This window comes from Oxyura jamaicensis, chromosome 3 (assembly GCF_011077185.1).
Source record: "Oxyura jamaicensis isolate SHBP4307 breed ruddy duck chromosome 3, BPBGC_Ojam_1.0, whole genome shotgun sequence".
NCBI lineage: Eukaryota > Metazoa > Chordata > Aves > Anseriformes > Anatidae > Oxyura > Oxyura jamaicensis.
In genome coordinates, this window is record NC_048895.1 from 4,647,321 (window position 1) to 4,671,810 (window position 24,490).

The 24,490-nt window shown below is 42.7% G+C and overlaps 1 protein-coding gene across 2 annotated transcripts; it reads right to left on the reverse strand.

Moving 5' to 3' along the window:
• Nucleotides 1–1,937: 1,937 nt before the first annotated feature.
• Nucleotides 1,938–23,842, reverse strand: FERMT1 (fermitin family member 1). 2 transcript variants are annotated; one of them, XM_035322510.1, is made up of 15 exons: nt 23,676–23,842; nt 20,050–20,224; nt 17,179–17,412; nt 15,505–15,651; nt 14,927–15,140; nt 13,858–13,960; nt 12,315–12,422; nt 11,260–11,391; nt 11,071–11,120; nt 9,179–9,303; nt 7,764–7,870; nt 6,613–6,834; nt 4,949–5,073; nt 2,910–3,051; nt 1,938–2,236 (listed from the first exon to the last, which is right to left on the reverse strand). In XM_035322510.1, the coding sequence occupies exons 1-15, from the start codon at nt 23,829–23,831 to the stop codon at nt 2,063–2,065; spliced, it is 2,214 nt and encodes a 737-aa protein (XP_035178401.1). In that variant the 5' UTR covers nt 23,832–23,842; the 3' UTR covers nt 1,938–2,062. The 2 variants fall into 2 exon arrangements, with proteins under 2 accessions (XP_035178401.1, XP_035178402.1); XM_035322511.1 differs by lacking the exons at nt 1,938–2,236; nt 4,949–5,073 and having other exon boundaries at nt 2,918–3,051.
• Between the last annotated feature and the right edge of the window lie 648 nt (nt 23,843–24,490).

The window sequence follows — 24,490 nt, forward strand, 5'->3', positions numbered from 1 at the left end:
TCCGGCTCGCTCATGGGCTGCCTGCAGGAGCTGCAGTCACTGCAGGGGGGTGAAAACACTCCTAAGCATTCCTCACCGCTCATCAAAAAGCCTTGCAAGAGACAGATAGAAGATGTTCTAAAAAATGAGAGACGGGACTGGGGCAAGGGAGCCTGCCCCTAAAGCGAAGATGGCAAACGGTGGGGCTTACAGGCCGGCCTGGGTGAGCTGGCAGAGCCCCCCCTGCAGCAGGAAGCCCTGTGCAGAAGGCAGTGACACACTGCAGGGAGATGAAGGGAGGGGCAGTACAGCGAACGGAAAGATTTGGTAGTTTTTGGAATCTCAGCCAAGACATCCCTGACTGCAAGTGGGCGTGTTAGCTCAGCGCTAACAGCAGCTGCACGCCATGCTAATGAGGACTGCATTTAAGTTCCCCTGGCTCTGCGTTCCCATGTTCAGATCATTCAGACAGCGGGTAGCAAGTCAAGCTCTTCCACGTGACAGCTGTGTGACAAGCTCTGTGTTGAGAGTGGCAAGCATGGTGCTGTGCTCCCCGGTGAACAATTCAAGGGAGCCTCTTGCTGCCTAACGAGGGGCTCGGGCAGGCTTTAAACATTGCAAGTGTTCGGACTTGGCCTGTCTGTTACAGGCGGTGCTCACACTTTGAGAATACCTGGCTTGTGCCAAGCATGCCACTCCTCAGCTGGAGTAAAGCCTGATGGTCCCTCGGCCCCTGCGTAGAAAGTGCAGGGAAGCGTACATGCAGGTACAGCAGGCTGGGAAGCAGGAGGTATCTGCTTGTTGTCCTGCAAAATACAAAGCCGTGGTTTGTCTAAATTGAACGGGATTCTCCAGCAGCCTTCTGTCACACACTGGAGAAAAGCACAGGAGGTGACAGCAGAATGATGGCTGTCCAGTCCCTGTGACATTCAGGAATTACACTGATTTCTGCAGCATCTCGTAGTGATAAGACAACACCTGTCCACTGTATTTCTTTAGATACGTGAACTGGTTTGGGGTTTGTCCAGCAGTTTAATGAATCCTCCTGACTTTGTTCTCTCCTGTGCTTTACTGGTCACGACGCTCTGTAGGGCACAACCAAGGTTCTCCCGGCACAGTGGATGTGTGCGGCTCCCTCCAGCAGGCAGAGCTGGTTGCTACAGATCTGGTTCCTCAGGCAGTGTTACTGAGTAATCTTTTGTGTTCTGCCTTAGAGCCAGGAGTAAGATCATTTCTATGGGCATTTCAGCTCCTAACTCAACTTTAGTTCAGAGTTAGACGTTCCAGTGAAACAGGAACAAGGACAGAAGACAGAAGGAAGGCCTATGCTCACAGGCCTTTTTAACAAGCAAATACATTAAAATAGTACCTGAAGCATTTTTTCAACCTGGAAATTAACACAGTTCCTCAAAAATTTAACATTCTGAATCCAGTTTTGTCAAGATTAATGCTTTGTTCTAGCCATCTGGTTGCTCCTGTGGCACGATTTCCATGGGCACGTAGGCACGGTGTGACATTTTTGAACAATTATGTAATCACTACTTGGGCTATGATAGCTCAGGGTGCAGGACTTCAGAACACTGATGTAATGCTTTTTGTTCACAGCACAAGTGGTAGACAAGTACTAGAGCTTTGAAAACATATTTACTTAGTGTTCGTTCTGTTACACGCTGGCCTTTTTAACGGTGGGAGATGCACAGCTGTAACAGCAGAAAATTTGCTTACACTATCCTCAAATAACTTGTTCTGACTGTTTGAATGGATTGTTGCAGCTGTAAATAGGGATTCAGAAGTGCCCAGTGGCTAGACACCTTCCATTTGAAAGCTTCTAGCTGTACTGAAGGAAAACAAACTTAATTTCTAGTGTTGATGATGGAGTTGCCACACCCCATCCAGCGATCTTGGCTTCAGTATCTAACAAAGAAACTGTAAAGAGTCAAATGATTACAACACGGATAGACATATACAGTGTATTTATTTGTCAGTAATTAACAAAGAGATTATACAATAATTATGGTATAAGAGATTATTGTATAATCCCTCGTCCTCTTAAGCTGTGCCAGCAGAAAGGAAAGAGTTTGCCTCATTCCTGACCTCCAGTTAGTTTATGGAACAGTTCCTCATCCAGTGTTTCATTGTGGTCTTTGGAGCGGGTTGACAAGAAGATGTATCCCCCGATGTACTCGTGGATGATTTTGCAGTCTGCACTCAGGCATGTGAAGGCGATAGACACGTTCTGATCAAATTCAATTGCAACCTAAAGAAAATACATGTGGCAAGATCAGGAATGGAGATAAACTGCAGCATTTCTCTACCTGAGTTTGGGAGACAGAGTAAATATGAGAGCACAGCTGGATCACAATTACTTTCTCTGTAAACCAAGCACTGTAAAAAAAATTCCGGGTCTGATGTACGTTGAGGGTCTTTGGCTGCTTGCTTCTTCATTTTCTACTCCACCAGGGCCCTCTTGTGGTCAAAGGCCTGTTGAGGCAGGCAACAAAACTGCTTTTCCCCGGCTTTTTTCTTGTGGTGCACTGAGTGAGAACACTCAGAGAAGAGCAGGAATGGCAGCCCTGACTCTTTGCACTTAGCCAGTTATGTCACTGCAGTTCAGAGGATGCTGCATGAGCTAGACTATACAGAGAGAGTACAATGAGATTTTTATGGACAGAGCGGTAACGTAATGGGGTGCCTTTGACTCTCTATATTTCATCCCACCAAAATCAAGGGCAACTTACAAAGAATAAGCTGGAGATCTTTTAGTTTTCTGAACTTTGACTACAGACCCCATTAAGAAAAAAATTAGATTGTTTTAGTTTGTCACAACACGTCCAAAATCTTCTCACTGTGAGGCTTAAAAAGATTTTCTGAAAGCATCCTCCTGTGTCTTAGATGTAATGACTGAATGCAGAGAGCTGTTCCAGTTTTACCTGGCGTATTTCCCAGTTCACATTCCACTGCTTCATGTTGGAGAACCTCCAAGTTGTGATAGGGTCTCCTGTGGCTATATCTATTCTTATCAGCCTGTTGTAGGACACCCCAAGCACATCATCCTTCTTGCTTCCTTTAAACCTGAAAAAAAAAACCACAATCAACCCCTGAGCAGACTTAGTTAGCAATGGTTTCTGTCTGAAGAAAAATTTCATTAACCTTCCTGCCAAAGTGCAAAAAATGTGGGAAAGTTTACAGCAGCCCGGGACTGAGGAGAGCTTGGGCCCTGCTTCAGAACAGCATTCGTTACAAAGCAAAGATGTAGGCTGGTGAATCATCGCATAAGATATAAAATGGCTGAAGTCTTTCCAATTTATTGTTTTTTGTTAAATAATACTGTTCTGCAAAATGCATGGATTATATTTTTACTGGGAAAGCATCGAGAATATTTTTCCTCGCTTCACTTCAATAATGATGAAACATGTCCTTGCATTTATCTTCACTTAAATGATACAAACATAGCAAAATATTTAATATTGTATATTATGTACCACCATTAACTTATCAAAACAACTCAGTGTTGGCAAAATATGCATTTCTGAGTAGAAATCATATTACAAAACATTGAGACATTTCAACTTTCTTCTAACTAGAGATGAAAAATAAATACAAAATGATCAGAAGTTTTTGCAGACAAATTTCTGAGCTGGAAAAAGCTAGGAAAAGATGACTCAGGTACAGAAACTACCTTCATCTGCACTCAGGAAAGTTGGAAAAAGTCTCCTCTGACTGCTGTCTGTATTTTCTATTGTTTTGATTCTATTTTTGAGCCTTCTGGCCTTAGATTAAGCTGGCCCTGAGGGAGACAGTGTGATCTGGACCACAACTGGTGCCTTATGTAATAACCCCCTGAGATACTGCCCATCAGTTTGTAGAAATTCACCGCAGGGTATTTTGCCCATTCTATAAAATGCAGTTTATTTTATTTTTTAGACAGAATTAGTGCTGACAGATAGGGCAAAACTCTTTATGTCAGTAAATTCAATAGCACCAGGGAACGTTCCTGGGCACTGAACCCAAGTACCTAATTGGCTCAACTGCTACAAGAGTCCCAGGCAGAGTCCTGGCTGCAACCCAACCAAGCAGCACGCTCCCAAATAACTCCTGGGGATGGCTCGGGAGCTGGAACATAGAGCTTAGGTCTGAGTTCACTACCAGCTGGTAGTTCACTACCGTACTGGTAGTTTGTGTGGCACTACCAGCTTTGGGGACATCAGAGAGTTTAATGGTACGGATGTGGGCTGTTCTGTGCCAGCTGGACTCTGGGCCAGAGTATGGTTTTCAACTTACTCAGTTTATACTGCAGATGATTCCTGAGTAGCACTGAAAGAGGTGGAAAGAACAAATTAAGGAGGATGCCTCCAAGTGTGGTTGTGTAAGTACTTCCCATTTTTTTGGCGCTTTGTCAAGAGAAAAGGATGCGGGTCAGGTACCCTGACAGAGCCATGCCATATTCAAGGCCAGCATCCAGGGAAACTGCAGTGAGCACAGAAGGACCTTTCTTGTTCTGACTGCTCTTCCAGATTAACCTAAAAGAGGGATCGTGTTCACTGTTTTCTTAATGAAATGCCAAAGACATTACACTCAGCAAAAAGCATGCTATCATACTCCAAGGAGGAAGAGTGGGAGTGAATGAACATACTGCAAACCTGAGAACACCACTAAGATTTGCATTTTCTTTTACATATTAGTGAGTTCATGTCAAGAAGGGTTTAATCCTGCTGATAGATTATTTCAGCCAAAGCCCAGCGGATCTATATGAAAGCAGACATAATGGAGTCTCACTCCAGGAATGGAGCTGCTGAGTGCTACTGCTACACAAAAAGCAGCAGCATGGAAGTTACTACAATTAAAAAAGGTCTGTAGGGGAAAAAGTACTAAGATAATGTTTCCAGAACAAGGAATCAAAAAACTTCCTAAAAATCACTGACCATGAACACGTTAGGGCAGCTTGACATTGCCGTAGCAGTGCGATTACCTTACAATGTAGTAAGACAAGCCAAACTCGGGGAGGGACTGCCATGCCTGAATAAAACGCAGCTTGGCCTCCACTAGGGACATCTGGGACACATTTTGGTGAGCTTCCAGAATACGAGCAGCCAACTGGGAAACACAGGAAGAGAGAAAGTTTGCAGTTGACTGGAGAACAAAAACATCCTTGCTTTCACTAAATCAAACAGCGTTAGGTGTGATGCCATGTTCAGATACTGCATCGCAGGGAGAGAGCACCTGGGGACAGATCCTGAGCTACAAGGGCAGAACAGCGCAGGAAGGTCTCACTGTGTTTGTGCTGCACTGGGTCAAGCTCCAGCATGCCATAAAACGATCTTGCCCCTGCTTGCTGCCCACAGGCCCATTCTGTATCAGGAGCTTGCTGGGAAATGGGGATTTTCTGTCCATTTCCACTCCCCTCAGCCATGTCTCCAGAAGTATTACGGGGGCAAGGACTTCCCTTGACACCTTGATTCAACTGCTGTGGTACTGCCAAGCCAGACTGCTGCACCTAGCTAGTGTGACGAGCGAAATCTGGCCCTTGGCTCACTGTTGGCCAAGGCAGCAGAAGAAGGGGAAGGTCTGAATTGCGCATTCATTGTAAAAATACTCCAAATCCAGCTACCCTGTAGCAACAGTCTGTTCTCATTCAGAACCTGCCCCACCCCAGGCCAGAATTCTTTTAGCCAGTTTGTTCTTGGTTCTCATCTTTTATTCCTCCTTTGGCAAAGCGGGCCTGACCGTGCTTGCCTTGGGCAGACTCCATCGGCTGCAGCTGAGCTGGAGCTGAGCATCTGGAGAACAATCCTGCTGGCGTGCTAAACATGCTGCACGCAAGGGGAAATGGGCTCCCGCCGTCCTCCAGGTGGGCAGGGCACGCTCACAGCTTTAGCGCTGTGAGGGAGGGAATGAGCTCAGCAAATCCCTCAGGGTTCCTTGCAGATGTACCTACCACTTGCTACTGGTTCAGACATCCCACAAGCACTCTGGGTACTGTGCACAGGCTGGATACAAATGTTTTTACAGTAACAACAGTCCCCTTCCGTAGATAGCTGCTCTAGCTATGGAGTCATTTATCCAGTCCTGAAAGCAGGCTGTGAAGTCTGCAGCAAGCCCCTCTGAATCTGTGGCTCTGACAAGGAGATGGGATATCAGGGGAGATGCTGAGAGGCACATACCCTACTACTTTGCCCTGCAGACTGTATCCTGAGGACAGGTGGGCTGAACTCTTTCAAATCAAAAGGACAAAGAATTAGGTAGAGAGGAAGGAGAGGTACCCAGGCCAGGAGGACAGGAAAACATTGTTTAAGATGTGGGCAGAACCTTCCCTTCCTTAAAAACCTTCCTTGCTCACTCTGAAGAGACTTTGAGGGGCAGCACTATCAGGAAGAGAACACGAGCGACTCAGGATGTGGATGTAGGGGTACTTGGAAGAAGTGCTGAGAGACCTGTCCTTGTGTTCAGTTTAATTAAAAGGCCTCTTGCTAAATATTCAAGGGACAAATGAGTATTGCAAGCTGATTCTAGTGTATGCCCAGGAACCCCCCCCATGGTTTCCAAATGCTGCTTGGATCCTGTCTCCTCCCTAAGCAATCATCTGCCCGGTCTTTGGAACCACCCACCCCGACCACAAAGCCACGCCTAGGATACCTGCTTGGACTTGTATTTCTTTGTGTAACGTAATGAGACGATGCATTCTGGTTTCATATCTGTGTTTTCCGGATCAGAGACAGCCTGGGGTGACATAGTCCAGTTCTTCATCTTTAGAAATGAAAGGATCTTGTGGACCTCAGGACGGTAAGAGCTATCAGCCATTGTTTTGCCTTTTGAGGCCAAAACACAAGCAGCCATCCACCGAGCATATTGGTTCTCCTGCAACAAATACAATTGTTGGATATTTGTGGGCAAACCGTATATGAAGATGGCTACTGCTCACCCATCTTTCACTGCGCAATAAAACCACTCTGGAGTTACTCTGCTTAATTTGTGTGGATGTGTAGTTACAATAGCACTACTGTTCTTTCCTGGCTGGGCTAGTTCCATCTACAGAATGTGCCTGCAGAACAGTTAGGTTTTAATGTTTGAAAGCCATTTATCTTGGAAATGGTGTTATTCCTCTAAAAACATGCTTTCCTATAACATGCCAAAGAACGCACCATGTAAAGCTGAGCTTGGTGTGTCTACAGCTACCACTGACATCAGCTGCTATATGCTATCACTGCTGCAGGTAATAGAAAAAAAAATATCAGTGTTTTATCCAATTGAGTATTTCAGGAAAGTGGTCTGATGCATGAAGTTACTAGTTCACAGAAAGAAATACAGTATTTTAGAATAGATTTGATGGAAATTTTATGGCATGACTACTTTCCACCTGACAAAGTTTTTTTACACAATTTGGATTGACACAACACAAAATAAATTGAAACCGAAAACTAATGGAAGATCCCCATTGCACTACTCTCATCTGAATGAAAAGTTCTAATTAAGAAAAAGGAAGAGAAAAATCACAAAGAAAAAATCCAAATCTTCTGGAACCACTGAGACATTTGTGACAGTATGTTATTTGGTTCTTTACAGCAGCTCTGCTTGGAAACTGATCATAAAGATAGAATTAATACTCTTTTGTCCCCTAAGCCATTAAACATTTGTTAGACCCCTCTTCGCATCATTCTTAATTTCTACTGAACATGTAGATCATAAACTCTCCAGAGCATCCTTATTTTTCTATACAAATTCTAGAGCAGGACAATGATTCTTCTAGTAAATAGGGAATAGAAACTTTCCTTTGTCTCATTACTCACATTATCACATCTTAAATATAGTTCATTCATGCCATCAGCAACAGGAATTAGTAATTTGATTCCAAACTTCTTTGCTGCAACATTTACATCTGGTACAACTTCACATCCTAAATCACAGAGAATCAGAAAGAAATGGATTTATTTAATTAGGACATCGCTCACTTTAAGTACTGATTAATACCGAAAAGGAGTATTTAATGCTTGTTTTGTTTTGAGATCAAGGGCCAAGACTGAAAAGTCAGGCCTAATGAAAGCATTTTGTTCTAGTTCACCACCTGGAGTGGCTTGCCGGGGTGATGAATGCTCTGACCTCAGAGTGTTATTCAGTATGGAAGAGAAAAGATGCAATGCTCTCAAATCCTCAGCCTGATCTTAGGAAATGCTCAACACTTAAAATGGAGGTTGAGATAGATAGGCACATTTTTAAAATTTTACCCTAAGTGACTTGAAAGCCTGGACTATATTCTCAGAAGCAACCTGGTACTGAAAACGGGACAGAGGTAACGTCTACAACAGAGCAGGCCAGTTCAGGGATCCCAGAGAACTCTGAGGACCTGGCATTTTGTGCTGATGGTGCTATGGTAGGCCTTCTGGATTCAGCTGGAGTCAGGAAGCCTACAGTTCCCCTTGGTGTCAAGGCACACCGAGGCCGTGGGCTACTCGGTGAGGTTCCAGTCACCCTGGCTAGTTTTACCATGCATTTATCTGACCTACTGAGGATGTGCAGATTGGTATGCAGAGCCATTTGTTCACAGGGGTCAATCTTCTTTCTATTTCAAAGGTTTCTTCTAGGATGAATCCTGGGCATCACTGGTTCCCTGATGCTGAACATATGATGTCCCTGCAGAAGTAGATGTAGATGGAGGCTATATATAATGCTGGCGTCTGCCCTGTGTTTCTCCTCCAGAAGCACCTAAAGCTGGTTGCAGCTATGGAAATCCCCATGCGTGAAACAAACAAGGCCTAGAGAAGGTCTTGGAGGTGACCCTGCACAGCAGTATCTAGGTAAAGCCTACGGCATTCTTGCCCATTGCATCGTCCATAATCCTCTGCCACCAATGTGCGTTTACCAAGGCCAGAGGTGAGTACTGCCACTTAGCAGAGAGTAAAAACATTTGGCAGGAGAAGGATCCCACAGAGATCACATTCTCTCTGACTTGTCTTCAAGTGAACTCTGGAGTACACTCCATTTTACAAACTGGGTCCAGATAATCTCGATTTGGGCTAAACTATTGAATCCTTTCTGTTTAGGCTTCTTCTGCAGATGCAGTCTGCCTGCTTAGGAGTATCAGGAACTGAAAACGTAGTTTCAGGACTAAATACTACTGTGCTTGCCTTCTTGCACCTTGCAGGGATTTCTTGATTTATTCAATTCATGAGTGCAACAGAAAGCAAAGAAAGGAAAAAAATCCTACCTTTTAGGTTTAGTTTCTCAATCGGTTCTCCCTGGGCGGATTCTGTGTTTTTAAAATAAGATACAGAAGTATCTTTAAAAACAAACCAGTATGGCTTGATAGATTTGATTGACAGCTTCCTGGGCCTGAAAGAAAAAAAGCAATCACATTTGTTGCCACTGAAATGTACAAAGTGCTAAGTCACACAAAAATGCAACAAAGAGCCACAAAGATTCAGTGTATTTCAGGAGAGAAAACCAGAAGTGTTAACACTGATTTAGTAGAGAAATACTTCAGAACTACCTACGAAGATTATTGGTATAGTTAAAAAAAGAATTCTACTGTCTATGTAGTACTTTCCTTTAAATCTAAGGTGATGATACAAAGATCACACAGCTAGCTGAAAAACAGTGCTCCACTACCCCCTCCTGCCTTCTCCAGAGCCTAGAAATCCTAGTTCAGTCCTTTCCAGAAAATTGTGATTTTTATGTTTAAATTCTAAAAATAACTTTGATTTTCAAAACTAACTATTTTAGCTTCCAATTTTCCAACATAGGCAAAAAAAAATCTTCAAGAATAAGGGACTATTAGATTTTCCTGGCCTAGAAAATATTTTTATATCCAAAAAAATTAACAAAAACTTCTTTGAAAGCTTCAAATATATATATATATATTTAAATTATATTGTAGTTCTCCACAGTATTGTCACCCACCTGAAAGCAGTATTTACTGGTGTGCTATGTGGTGCACACTGTCAATAATTTTGAATAAAAGCTCACTGTATAAATAGAACCAGCAGGATGACATGCAGAGCTCTGCATTTAGGTTTCTAATGAGGCCAGTAATTTTAGTAAGAAAATGCTGTTCCTTTAAAGAAATGTTTTACAACTTACCAAATTTCTACAATGTGTTAGGTTTAGTAAGTGATTTACCATGTCTCTAGGAAATGTTTAATGATGAAAAATAACTGCTGAATGCTTTTAAAGCAAACTGCTCAGCTACTGGGGAAAAATAAACAATCCATCGTTAGAGGCAAGTAACTGATGGACCTTAAAAGGCTTAAATTCCCTTTCATCATAAGCCACCTTAGGAATTTGCATGTCAAACACAATTTCTTAATAGGAAATTAATAATTCTTAACAGTTAACCACAGTTAACAATTTTAAGTTTGCTGACTATACATATGACTTGTTAACAGAATGAATCTAATACATATTCTCGCAATAGATACCTTCTGTCCTTCTAAAACCTCAAGACTGCTTTGCTATGAAAAACATTGCAGACTTGAGACAAGTGCAGTCATTTAAATAACCCTTAAATCAGGGTACTATAATGGGATCACAGAACTACGTTTTCCTCAGTTAACTTATTTAGGTGAGGTATTACTGAGCTGGTTTACTATACTTTTACTTCAACTTGAAACTCATTTTGATATAAGAAAAAACAGACTCCACATTTGGTGAGAAAGGGACAACTTGTTTGAAAAAATACCCAAGGTTGCTTTCAGAAATCCTTCACAGGAGGAGCTGAAATGTTTTTTCTTGTTTTTCATTGGCAAAAATGAATCACAGTAAAATATGACTAAAAACAAAATTGAAGACTCTCCTACTTAGAAACGATGACCGATGAGCACTAGGAAATCACAGAGAAATATAAAGAGCCTGGACTTTTAACAAGCTCAGATATGGCTGCCCTAGCACCTCAGAAGCTAGAAAGATGTGCTGAGAATCTGGCTCAGAAGCAGTAAAAGAGAGATTTGAAGAGGATGATATTAGGCTGGTTAGATCTGCCTGGTTTATTTGTTCATTTACAACCTCAGGATCTACTGTTACGTTAGAATGCAAAACTTAAGGGATCTTTTTTATGGTAAGCTTTTTGTTTTGTATGTTTTATTAGCAGCTTTAGTAACTCACCTAACTAGCCTGAGATAATCAGCAAGTTTCGGGATGTCTGTGATGTCCTCCTATCAGGAACAATCAGGAATAATTTTAGTACAATACACTTTGTAATTGGCTGTTAACTCTGGTAAGAAATCAGGTAGGCTCATCACAGTCAATACATCTGACATAGCAAAAGCACTTGTGGGATGCAAAAGGACGTACCAAAATGTTACTTGTCTTTCCCCCTTCCAGGGCCACTTCCAGATTAGAAAGCGCAGCTTCTATTTCATCTACTTCTGATTCACCAGTGAAATTTTGTGTCTCCGATGATGATGATAACTTGCTTACATGGTACTAAAATAAATCATCAAGAACCAGATTTGAATGGTCAAATGTACTTGAAATACGAGTCCAATGCCAATTAGCAACATATAATAACAATATATGAAAACAGCCTATTTGCCTTCTGGGCGTTGGCCAACTATGTAAAGTTCCGCAACATGGCACCTCTTAGAGGGAAACAGGTGAGCCCAGTAGGATTTCCAGTGCAGTTACTGACAGAAGTTTCCTATTTCAATTGCCAGGATTTATGTTCCTTCACTCTAATTATCCTGTTCTGTGTTCCGTGAGGCTGACTCTGCTAACGTTAACATCCCAGTACTGTGACCTCTAAGTGCCATCTGTACTAGGTGGAAACTTGGCAGCAAGGTCTCTGTGTTTGTGGTGGCAGGCTGTGACTTTTTGGCAGCTCCATTTACATTTAGAAGGAAGGGATTTATTAACAATAACCATTTGTGCCTTATTACCCACAGTCAGGGACTAGGCCACAGCAAATCACATTAAATTTATATGTACTCAATATTGTCTGTACCGTCACGTTGTAATACAGTTGTGTGGTTTTTTGTTTTGTTTTTTGTCTGTTGTGTATGTATGTATTTATCTATCAGACTTTCAGGAAGAGCACGTGAAAGGGTGGTAGCTCGTATGAGAAGCAACACTTCGTAGTAAACCCCTACAGAACAGACTGGTATCAAAGTGATATCCCGTGTACTACATGCTGGTAGTGTTAGTAAATGGTTCCATAAAGTGTATAATTATGCAGTTTGAAGAATGGCATGCTGCTATTGAATTTCAGTTGGATGTTCTTATTGTTTCTCACTCCAATAATAGATCCCCAGCCCCTGGAGAGCTGTTGGCCTGGGCTCTGTTGAAGTCCTGCCCTAGCTTGTGCCTGCCTCTCAAGAAAACAGGTTTTGCAGCTCGGATCAAGTACATGCCTGTAGTGCAGCAAAGATCAGCATTTCTTCCTCTGTGCAGTCAACTTCTTCTAATAGGATGGCCCAGCGGGCTTGCTCATATATTTGGTTTATCCGCACTGCGTCATACTGTAGCGAGAAAGAACAGCACTGGTCAGTAACGATACAGAATGAACAGGATACAGGTTCATGATCATCATTGGGCTGATCTAACATCGGCTGAACCCATAAAGGTTGTTTCCTTCCTTCCCCCACTTCTGCCCTGCTGTCTGTTCCTGTCCTTCTCTTGTACCAGCTCACATGATGTAGGCTCAGAGTGACTTGCTGATCTAACAGAAAGTTAAGCAGGACCGTGTGGCTGAAGCAGAAGGGAAGATTAAGACATCCCTTTTTGTGGTAATAGGTTTTGGACTGGCTTAAACCAAATGTGAAACCACACTGAGAGTGAAATTAATGTGACATGGCTGACATGAATGTAGCATTCAATGGTTTGCTACTGCCAGAAGACAAATTATTTTTGCTCTTGGCTTCTTTGGTTCCAGCTCTAGCCTTTCACTGGCTTGACATTTCTCAGATCCTGCTGTAAAATGCATTAATTCACTTTCTGTTTTTTGCATATGGATTGGGTTTCACTCTCTGGTTAATAAGCTGAAGTGACTCATAGATAATCACGCTTTAGAGCTGGCTGAAGGTGGCTGATGGGAGCGTGACCTCTCTCTTTCAAAGACTACATAAATAACTTACTGATATCTTGAGTTATTTCATGGCTAGGGCAAAGAATGGAAATGTCTGGGCTGCTGAATTTGACGCTCCTATTTGATCTTTAGTGGGGAAGGCATTTCACCCAAAATCTGCCACCTGAACTAGAAAATACCCTTCTGTTTATCTGAGATGCCCCAAATGAAACAGATTTAGAGCAAATAACAATGTGAAGGCCAAATCCATTTGACATTAAACTCTTGCTTATTTATACTGGTCAATAGCCATGCTTTATTTCTCTAAATGTACCACCCAGGCCTTAAAAACTCAGGCTTAACAAAACCACAGTGACTTACTTTTAGTGAAAAGAAAGGCAAATAAGAAGCAACTTGAGAAAATGCAGTCCTGTTTTCAAATGGGACTTAAACACTTTTGCTGAGTGCTTCTGAGTGCTTGAGCCCAGAAAAGCTGAATATTCAGCGAATGGCAGTGAAATGTAAATACCACTTTTAAGTCTATTTTCAAAAATAGGGCTTATACCTTTTAAGATACTGTTGATTTACTTTTCCCCTTGGTTTTTCATGTTAAAAGTGAAGCAGAAAGTGAACTACCCCCTCTGGAAATCTGGATACTGTTTCTGGTGCTCTTCAGATCTCATCTTTACACTTAAGATCTTATCTCAGGTAAGGAATGGTGATTCAACATCCAGAGGGGAGAAGTGCAGTCTTTGCTACGGGGAAGAATTAGAATTTGATCTCTGAAGGGCCTGTAACAAATCCTCACTAAAATTCAGTATCCTTATGCTACAGATCCTTGACATGAAAGCAGTCAAGACAATGAACAACTATAAAAACAAAGCTCTTACTTTTGGATTCAAATCAAAGAAAGTGTAATATTTAAAGCGTAGAAGAAGCTGATCATCCTCCAGAATGCCTTGTTCCATAAGTGATCGGGATGAATCTAGCCAGCTGTGGAAGAAAACAACCCACAAAATCATTTGTACAGGAAAAATTATCACATCTGCAGTGCTCTAATGTAATTGTGAAATGGAAATGGCGATGAACAGTTCTAATTCCTGCGAGTCTGGGAAAAATTCACATAATTTGAGATCGTGGAACATTCAAATGGATTTCCAATTTTCACTGTACAAACACAATACCTAAAATCTTTCAGTTTTTGTTCTCCAGCAGTATTCAAAACATCACCAATAGAAGACAGAAACTGAGCAGTAAATAGCTAAAGGGTGACCTGTGCTAGTAAGATTCTTTCTAATTGCTCTCCAGAAATGGGACGTTAATTTATCTTCCCATGTATCTTTAGAGCTCTTGCTTTTCACTTCAGTATTTGCTGTTTTACAATTCCAGTTACTTTTGTCTTTTAGTGAAATTCAGTGACAATGTTAAAGTTACTGTTAAATGCTCCACAGACCTGAAAGATGGCAGTTTGTATTTCATTCAGTCCTAGAGACAATCCTCTTAAACATCTTAATCACTAAACCCCTAGTGTTCTGTATTCTTCTATAGTGTTCAATAAGTAACGCTTGTTTGTGCGTAATTCAGGAACTCAGGATCAAAAAACTTTTGTGCATGATTCAGTTTGCTATCCAAACTGTCCTTTAGCTGTGCCCACAGTGCTACTCACTTCACTGGATCTGCCTTCGTCTAACAACAGAATTTAATCCAGAGCCTGCACAATTACATCATTCATCACTTCAAAACAAAATTGTCTAACCAAGAGTGCTGGAAAAAAAAGAAAAAACATCAAAAAGAGTCTAAGTATTTCCCGGAAAAACCACCTAGATCAAAGCATGTTTTTAAGTATCAGTATATCCATTTATCACGGTTTTGTTTTCAAGTTCTGGTCTGCACTTAAAAAGCTGGATTAATGCCACCCCTGCTCAGCTAACTTACGAAGAACTCAGAGAGGCTTCTCACCCTGCATTGAGTCTGGCTTTGTCAGCTAACGTCCGAGGCTGGTACATCTCCGCTAGTGTTTCTGGAGAACAGATGGGATGACTGAAGGCGAGGATGTTGCAGTTCTGCTCAGTCAAGGGACTGTCACTGAACCAAGTGATCGTAGAAGAAGCTGGTGTCCCACTGATGGGATCATACGTGGGCGTCATGGTTTTACTATACAAACCTGGACTTGCTGCAATTAAAACAGTAAAGTCTTACTCCACAGAAAACTGCCTTCAGACTTAGGTAGTTTGCCACTTTCCATTTACGTTTTCAAAGAGCTGCAGCACATCCTTTGTGCAGGGCCACAGCTGATCACTTGTTTTCTGGTACGGCCTTTCACACAACAATGGAAAGGAAAGCATTTAAAAAGCAACAGAAAGATATTGATGTATTGGGGATTTCAGTAACTTCTTGAAGCTACTAATTTCAACTCAGCTGTGTCTCTGACTATCATCCTGCATCAAACTCTTCTTGTTTTTAACTGCATACTGAAGAACTTATTCCTCTTTTTGACTTGCAGTTAGAAGAATAAAGTCATTCTAGTTTTTCATTACCTGATAATCCGGAACTCACTGGAGAGTTGCACAAGTTTAAAATATCTTCACTAACTGGTTCTTTGTTGTTCTTGTCTTTTTTCTTCTTCTTTCTAATTGTATCTTCTGACTGCTTCAGCAAAGAGAGTTCTTCTGACCGTCTGATATCTACAATGGCAATTTGGGAAGTAAAGTAAGATGAAACATCTGAAACTTACAAGATTACATCCAAAAAAAAAACCCCACCATGATTCGTAACAGCATTTGGGGAAGCTCCATGTTGCAGTCTGAACCTTATTTTTAGCAATTCAAAAGGAGTACCCACGGAAAATCCAGTTCATTTGATAACAAGGCCAAAGACTTTGGGCTGTGAGAATGAGTTTTGCCACGATTTAAGCCTCTTTTGTAGCAAGCATCATTGCATTTTAGAATGGGAAAAAACTCTTCCTAAAGGCTATGCAATCACCTTTGAGTGTAATAATCTCAATGAAATGTCTGACTTATTCATAAGCAAGAACGGAAATGGAACCACTGTATTTGAAGTTCATGCCTTTTATTTTTCAGTTAAGAATTTTGTGTTTCCCCTAAAAGATTCTGTCTTGGCGATATGCTGTTCACTACTGCACTACTGATTCAGACATGTATTGTCAATTGCAAAACAGAAAAATCTGCAAAATATTTGTATCTTGGAGCAAGCAAAGACATTTCTGACACTGTTCACTCACGAGAAAAATTACAGGGTCCTTGTACTAACACAGTCTGAAAGTTGAACTATTTAATTCAACCTAATGTCAGTTGAACAATTATGGCATTATTTTTATCAGAGTTATTATATGTAATCAGGACATACTATCCTTTCCACAATCCACTGCTAAAGGATGAAATTGAAAGCTACATTGTGGTCAGTATATCTTGAAATTCCTTCTGAAGATGAATGTGTTAATGGGCTAAGCTTTGAAGATCTAAAGGAAAATGAGTATTAGGTGTGCCCTAAAATGAAAAGACTCTGAAGACTCCTTGCAGACTCTACTTATTCCTATTGATCACAGGCACACAGGTCTGGCATGCTGCAAAACCTCATTTCTGCTTAGGTGCTCCATCCTGGGAAACAGCTGCAACATATTCACAGGCTTTTATAAGGTAGCAAGGTATGCCCTGACCTGAAGAGGTTTATGACAGTTCTGAACACTCAAAACATGCTCCTTCTAAAGTAAATACATATTTACTTTAGAATACATCTTCACATATTTACATGAATACATATTCAACCAAGTTGAATATCATCTTATGGATGTTGGTGCAGATAGGTGATAAATCATGGGCAATTTTACTGGTGCCAACTGCTGAAAGCTGGTGTAGGAGATTGATAAGCTCAAGCTCTTAGTCAGTGGCATACAATAAGCTGGACTCATTCCAGCTATCCCTACAAAACCATCAAAAGGGCTTTGATTATCCAGTCTCCCTGCGGCTCATGGGAAGCATTAATGATAATTCTTCATCAGAATTATCACAATGACTGAAAAACACTGACATGCAGTGCATACTAAAAACAACAGCAAAAAAAATGTTTCATCCCAGGTCAACTCAATCAATTTTTTCCTTGAGCTAAAAGGGGAGTAAGGACTTCACATCAAAACAAAGTCACCTAATAAAATGCTCCAGCGTAGCTGCCAGAGGGGATTTAGCTTTACTTACTGAGGATTTTGCAGATGTCACTGACAGCTTTGAACACCACAGAAGAAAAGCTGACTTTCAGTCTCACGGTCTTCATGTTTGGCAAGCGAAGCCGCAGCATTTTGTGCTGAGTAGTAAAGAGCAGCTTAGCATCTGCCTGCACCCCACATTTATCAAGAGTCCAGTGGGTTTTCAGAAGCCAGCATTTTTTTTGCTCCCACCAAAGAGCATAGTCTGACCAATCTTGTGGCATTTCTAAAAATCAACAACAACAAACAAACAAACAAAATGGCTATTAATACATTATGTAGCAAATATGCTAAAAAATCAGCTTTGGAAACAGCACTCTGCACATAGAATTTATTTACATTAAAGCAGCGACTACAGTTCCTCAGATCTAGACCCCATCTGCTGAATACTTGTGACAGTTGCTGGGATTTAACTGTGTTAACCTAGACGATGATTGTCACATTGCCTTTATCTTGCAGGTATCCACAGGGAAAGCATATCCCCCAAGTCCTTGAAGTCTCAGTGACACACAGCCAAGGGCTGTTCCAGGAAAGACACAGTAATTCAGCTCTTCTCTGTGGCTGCACCATTAGACTAAACAGGATGGCAACATACTTTAAATAATCAAAAGAATTACTAAGTTCGGAGAAAGCCCTGTAACAATCAGGAAAGAGTTAACAAGCTCTAACAAATGAGATGACCTTCTCTACCCCACAGGATGCAGAAACTTGCAACAGAGGTAGAAGCTTGTAACAGAGGTAGAATGAATATGATGCAATATGGTACAGGTAATCCGTTAATGGTCTATGCAGAAGGGCAGGCTGGTGCGACTGACCAGGGACTGACAAGAGTTGCCTACAGAAGCTTCTCAGAAAAAAAGCCTGCAAAGTGATGACTGTCTTGTTTCACTGATTTCGACCTGCTGTGTTTTGATGAAGTAAAAATGGGTGTTCTGTACTTTGAAAACATGCAGATAGAGAAGCACTTGCTGAATCAAGAACAGATGGAAGACTTTGTTCATGGGCTACACAAATAATTTTGGAGGGAAGAGAGTAGTGTCTTTTGTCTGATGACTCGTGAGCAGTAAGTATCCTGACCTGAAAGGTGTAAAACCTTGACTAGATCAGCTTGAAGAATACACACATAAGGAAGGATATGAAACATTGCTGCCTTCAGTTCTGTGGGGAATTCCAAGATTAAATGACTTCCCAGATACCAGTGATGCGTAGCATCAGCTAAAGTTTGTGTGATCTTGATCAAGTTGTTTTGGTCTTCTGAGCCATTTCTTGTTCCTCCTCACCAGCTCTGCCAGGCAGAGTGTTCCTCACTTTGTCTACACCACAGTAGAGTCCTGTCCTGTTTTAGAATTTCTTGGGAAAACTGTCTCTCAATAGAACTGCTGATGCAAATCACTTAGTTAAGATTTGCTTTAAATATTATTTAAAATAGAAAGCTTTTTGCACAAATTGAGTACACTATCTTCTATTTATATAAATGCTGTGCAAAGTTAGTGTCATGACTCAGTGAAACTCGGGCTACCTTTGCTTTGTTGGCTGAATTGTGTGTTTAAGTAAGCAGAGAAGTCAATAGAAATGTGTCTAGCTTTTTAGATTTTCTTCATCACAGATTTCCTACCTGCTCTAATGCTGGGAGAGGGATCCCTTGATAAAATCACTATCTTGAAGTAGAGTTTTTCCATTACAGAAGATTTTTGTGTAAAAACGTCCTTCCATTGAATAGGAGACTATTGAAAGAAATATCTTCTGTCTCCCTTTTGTTTCCATCAAACCCCATGTTTCAAAACACAAACTTTCATCTGGGAGTAAGAACTCTGTAATTCTTAAGTTGCTGAGTTTAAATTTCTTAAGACTATTTTGCTGAAGGGTTTTCTTATAGTTCAGTTTTTCTCTTTGTTTGTAAAAAGTCAAGCCATGTAAAAAAGACTAAAGTTTCAAGGAGGTTCTTTTTTGAATGACAGTTTTTGTTGCCATAGATCTCGTATTTCTAGAGCAGTGTGTAGAAATGCAAAGCTCACGGCGTTCCCATTTGATGAGTCTGGTCTAGCAAACGTGTTCCTTTCTGTGTGAATTTGGTGATTGAAAACTTCTAGATATAGATTTCCAGACAGAAAGAATAGTACTTGAAGAATGCATTGCATATGGGACCTTGCGACATTGGTGTAATAATCAAATACCATACTACCTTGTCTGTATCTAGCATTCTGCAGTGTCAGGGTGTAGATGATTATTTTGGGAGGCAGCTCCATTTGGTGGCTTTGAATTAAAGAAACTTTGATTCTCTGATTGCCTGTAGGGCTGATGTACTCTGACTGTACACGGGGCATTTTACCTTTCATCTCCTTATAATTTTGACCCACCCAGTCTCTGCTCTGAGTAGCTAGCTGTTCCCTACTGGATATATAAAATGGATAATGTGGCTCAGATTTTGGGTAGGGTGCTACTACAGCACAGTAAACTAACTTCTGAAACGCACTTGTAACAACTAATCCTTTCTCTGTGATGGCTACAGATGGATAAATCAGGTATCAGCTACCTGTACTGCCCTCAAACTAGCCACCTATAAAGTCTATCTGGAATGTGAGTTGAACAGTTAGTCTAGTCCAACTGTATTTGTCTAACTGAAAGAAAAAACACCAAAGTTCTGTTTGCATTATGATAGCATAGAGGCTCTAATCACAAACCTGGGGTTCTGTCCACATGAAAAGCAATCCTGAGTCTGCAGCACCTACATGCTAGGCGTACTGTTTCTAAGACATAAGTGAGGCAGCGCCATTTCAAAACGTGCTGAAGCCTCTTTTTGTAGAGGGAAAGCTGCATGTATTATTTTAATAACACTGTGTAAAAGAAACAGGTCTTTACTCACTGATCTGTTCTACTAATTTCAGCATCACTCCTCCAATATGAAGGTCGCCCGTGACCCGTAGCATAAATTCTTTTTGCTCCTCTTCATACTGGTGATCAACTGACACCAAGAGCTCCCAGGAGTTAGACCCATATGCACCTGAGGAAGTCATTTTCCAAAGATCTGTGTAAGCTCTGCAAAAACAAATACAAACAAAAAGGATATATATATATATTTTTTACTCTATCCTTTGAAACCAATGCATCTCTCCAGTCTCAAAACACATCCATGCTGCCAAGACTTCACAACAGCCTTGGCAGGACTTCTGATGTGTTATCTTGTTACCTCTGAACTAGACTGTTCTTGTGATTACTTTTACAAGACAGGCATGTGGGATTTTTTGTTTCTTTTTATTTTATTTTATTATTCTGGATGTATTTTTTCCCTAACTCAAGCGTCTCCTGTTGGGTAGAGAGAGCCCAGTTTCACCCAGGTTTCCCCACTCTGCAATGCTCATCTGTCAGTCAGGACACCGTAACGCCTGCAGTTGTGCGTGGGATCTGTTTTGGCAATCTATCCAGTGAACAGAATTTCCTTGACTTGTACACTCATAATTGTAATTTTCACTGCAAATGGAAGTTTATACGTGCAGTGAAAGGCAGATGAGTTCTGCTAGCTCAATCCCATGAGATCAAAACCAGAGCAGTTTTCCTTCTTTGGATAGATGCGAAGGGGGAGACAAGTAACTGCAAAGTCTCTCTGCCAGCAACATCGAGGCACGTAACTGCAGTTCCAGCTGACTGTCTGCTTGCCCAGGGATGTAAGCACCTATCCTCTCTCAGCACAGTGAATCACCTGAGATCCCACCAGGTTCCTGCCAAGACAGGTAAACAGCAATTGTGCCAAGCCAAACTAGAGAGGATGCTCAAAGTAGAAGCTCTGGTTGTGATCGGTAGAGTTCTGCGAATGACTGAAGCAGGAGGTAGGTATCTCTGTAGGATGTAGGTAGTCACTGTACGTATACAGCGACTGATGCTGCAGGAAGGAGTTGGGATATTTGAGCAGTGAAAGAAGGCACCAGATTAGCACTCAGTGTCTGGTCAAACCAAACCCTAAGAAACTCACCTTTGCAGTGCAAGCTTAGGCAATGAAGTGGATGACTTCCACTTACTGCAGACTTTCAGCAGTACCTGAGAACCCAAGTCACAAAGACCCTGGTCTTTGGCACAGCACGCAGACTGCTTGGACATGAAAAATAACTGTTATATCCCCTCTAACATTCTTTCTAAACGACTCAATGTTGACAGACGTTTGCAGGTCTTTAAAAAAAAGTACTAAGTTATGTCAAAACAGAAAATCAAGGACCATTCCCATACGTGAGGAATGACAGAAGAGATGATGACCCTTTCTAGGACTGACCACAGAGCAGACTAGATTAGGTTATGTGAACATAAAATGAAACTAGGGGTTAAGTACCTCCTGCCTAGAAACAGGGTTTTCTAGTTTTCAGTCCACCTGTGCACCAAATTTAATGTAATTATAAAACTTTACGTTACCGATTAGATAACAGAAGAGGGATTTGGGCCAAAAGATACTACTTGAGAGCAAAGCCCAGTTCAATGTTCAGAGGTTCCCTTCTAGAGGCACAAGGAGGCTCAATAGCCAGCCTGTTACAGCTTCATCTTCCCCAGACTTTCAAATGTTATTTGTGTTTCTTAACTTCTGACAGCTTAAGAATTTCAATAGGAAGATTTCTGTTATTTTGTTAAATTACAGATCATTCAGTATTTTTATTATGGAGTACAACATAACGTCATCTAACCATTTCAGTCAAGTTCTTTGAAAAGCTGTTCTCAGAATGTTGCAGACTTGCTTCCTTGAACTCCTTTGAATCAGGGCCACAGCTGTATCAACCCTATTGACACAAAATTGGGTATCAAAGGGATAATACAGGTATGGTGGTAATACAGTCTACTAATAAGGAAAAATGTTTCCAAACTTAAGGGCAATGAAAGCATGTGTGTGTTAAAGATTCGATTGAGGCCAAACAAACAAACAAACAAAAAACAACATAAATGAAACAGTCTGCTGAGCTCAAAAGCATCCCTTTAGGGGAAAATCACCTTACTACCAAGTTTCGCTCTAAGACTGCTGGTAATCTGAATGTCTAAAATCATGAGAACTTACAACAGAGAACTCAAAAAAAAACAACACAAACACCAGGAGTCCAAAAGGCCAATTTACACTGAGGAACAAATGCTGTTCCTGTGTTCTTGCATGTGCCAGCCTACACCTTTTTACCAAATAGTTGCTCAACTAACAAGGGCTGGTACTTATCCAACAAGTCTGTTTTTTCTTGGTAAATAAAGACAATGTATTGTACGCTGGAAAAAACTACGGCTGTACTGCCTCAGGGATGGAGCTGGGATTTTGAATTTGTACTGCTGTGCACCACATGGATTTACTTTGGTGTGCTTTAGACTGGGGGTTGTGGAGGGCAAGGGCTGTGCCTCTCGAAGGCATAGTGTCCAGGAGGCACAGCTCCTGAGCCAGTACAAGGGCAGTACAACTTGTAGAGGTCAGTTGTTATTAATCTTTATGCAGAGCAAAACAAAAACCCTGGCTTTAAGAAAGTCAGAATGCCACCAGTCACTCCTAAGCATCAATAACAGCATTAAAAATATATATATATCTGTAGTTGGCTAAGCACGAAAACGATGCGATTTCACTTTGAGAGTGCATGTATGAAATCTAGCAAAACTATACTTTTGTCTGCACTTCACCATAAGGCAGAATCATTATTTTAAAAGTATCTCATCTGTCCTCATGTCAGCGAAACCATCTGGGTATGTTTTTTCTCTTCTTTTTAAATTTGGTTTACCTTCCGGATACAATTCTGCGTACAAATGCTTGTGCTGACATGGGTGAAAACGAGCAGCCCAAGGGGTGGGCGAAGCTGTCTTCGACACCATTGGCTTACAGGGCTGGGATAACCATGGCCTGGCACAGCTAGTTCTGGCACTCGGTCATTCCCCAGAGCTGCTCCCTTCCCCACTTCCTCTTCAGAACAAGAGCTTTCAGTTTGGCGATAAAACACCACCACCAGTAAACCTCTCAGAGGGCACAGCACAAACAACGCCTCGTCTTGCAAAAGAGGCAAGCCGCGCAACAAGGACAGCTAACTGTTGTGCATTAAAACCAAAAAACAAGCCGTCAGGGCACGCTGCACGTCTTCAAACCCTCAGGCCAGGCGTGGATCTGCTGGGGGGCCTGGCACCGGGACGTCCCAAAGTGCCTCTTAGTCGGGGGTTCTGCAGAGCCCGGTGGCCAAGGCGGCTCTGCCCAAACAGCCCCCGGCCTCAAACTTAGCATGGGAACAGAGGAGGACGTTACTGTGTTAGAGCAGGAAAAGGCTCGCCGCGGGATGTCGACGCCTCGGAGCGTTTCTAGGGCAGGCAGCTTCACGGTCCCTTCCAGGAGGGGAGGAATAAATCGGCACCAGGGCGGGCTCCCCCTGCCTGCCAGCAGCCGGCGGGCCCGGGCCTGTGAGGAAGTACCGGGACGGACCACCACAGCAGCGTGCCTGCTGGCCCCGCGTCCCCCCTGCCCCTGCCCCGCAGCGCGCCCCGCCGCCCCTCACTCACTCGCTCGCTCCGAGCCGGGCCGTCCCTCGCCTCCCGCCCGGTTCCTGCTCCCTTCGCCTCCACCTGGCGGCTCGGGGACGGGAGGAGGAGGAGGAGGAGGAGGAGGAGGAGGAGGAGGAGGAGGAGGAGGAGCGCAGTGCCCGGCCCTGCCCCGCACATGCAGCGGGGCCCCGGGGGCTGCGTTGCTGAGGGAGCGGCTCCCTCAGCAACGGGGGCGGGAGCCGCGCTACGTTTTGCCCTTCGCTTCCTTGCCCTGCCCTGCCTTTGCTCCGCTCCCGCCGCCGGGAGGGTGAGGAGGAGCCGGGGAGCGCCGCCCTGCCCTGCCCTGCCCTGCCCTGCCCTCCTGGCTGAGGAGGCTGCGGGGTGGCGTGGGGGGCTTCGGCCTGCGCCCGCTGGTCTGAGGGGACCGCGGGTCCGGGGTGCTGTCTGTGAGGGTGAGGGCTCGCTTGTGTCCTGAGAACCCCAGGAAAACCAACCCAAACGCGCACCTCAGCCAGCGAAGTACAAACGATAGGTACGCAGCCATGGCCACAGCCAGGCTCTACTGACTGGTTTTGGTCACCTTTGGGTTCTTGGTAAAGCTTGCTAACGCACCACAAGTGTTTGCTCTTGAGTGGGGCTACTGCAGAGCTGGGGCTCCACATGGCCAGAGCAGTCTGGGAACAGGGAACAGCAGCAGTGTATAAACGTCCCTTCTAGTAGGAGTGGCTGGACCGTGAGGAAAGGCTGCCACCAGGAAGCTAATAGCTACCTCCAGAACAAAGAGCGGAAAGCCCTATCTGAAATACTGCCATATCTCCCATTAGGAAGTGAAAGGT

What these genes read in the sequence shown, in the direction of transcription:
- FERMT1 (XM_035322510.1), bottom strand. Translation starts at nt 23,831, where the DNA reads ATGTGCGGGGCAGGGCCGGGCACTGCGCTCCTCCTCCTCCTCCTCCTC. An exon ending in TCTTTGATTTGAATCCAAAA is followed by an intron (nt 12,423 to 13,857) that starts GTAAGAGCTTTG and finishes TTCTCGCTACAG; the next exon opens with TATGACGCAGTGCGGATAAA. An exon ending in TGAACTGGGAAATACGCCAG is followed by an intron (nt 2,237 to 2,909) that starts GTAAAACTGGAA and finishes TATTTTCTTTAG; the next exon opens with GTTGCAATTGAATTTGATCA.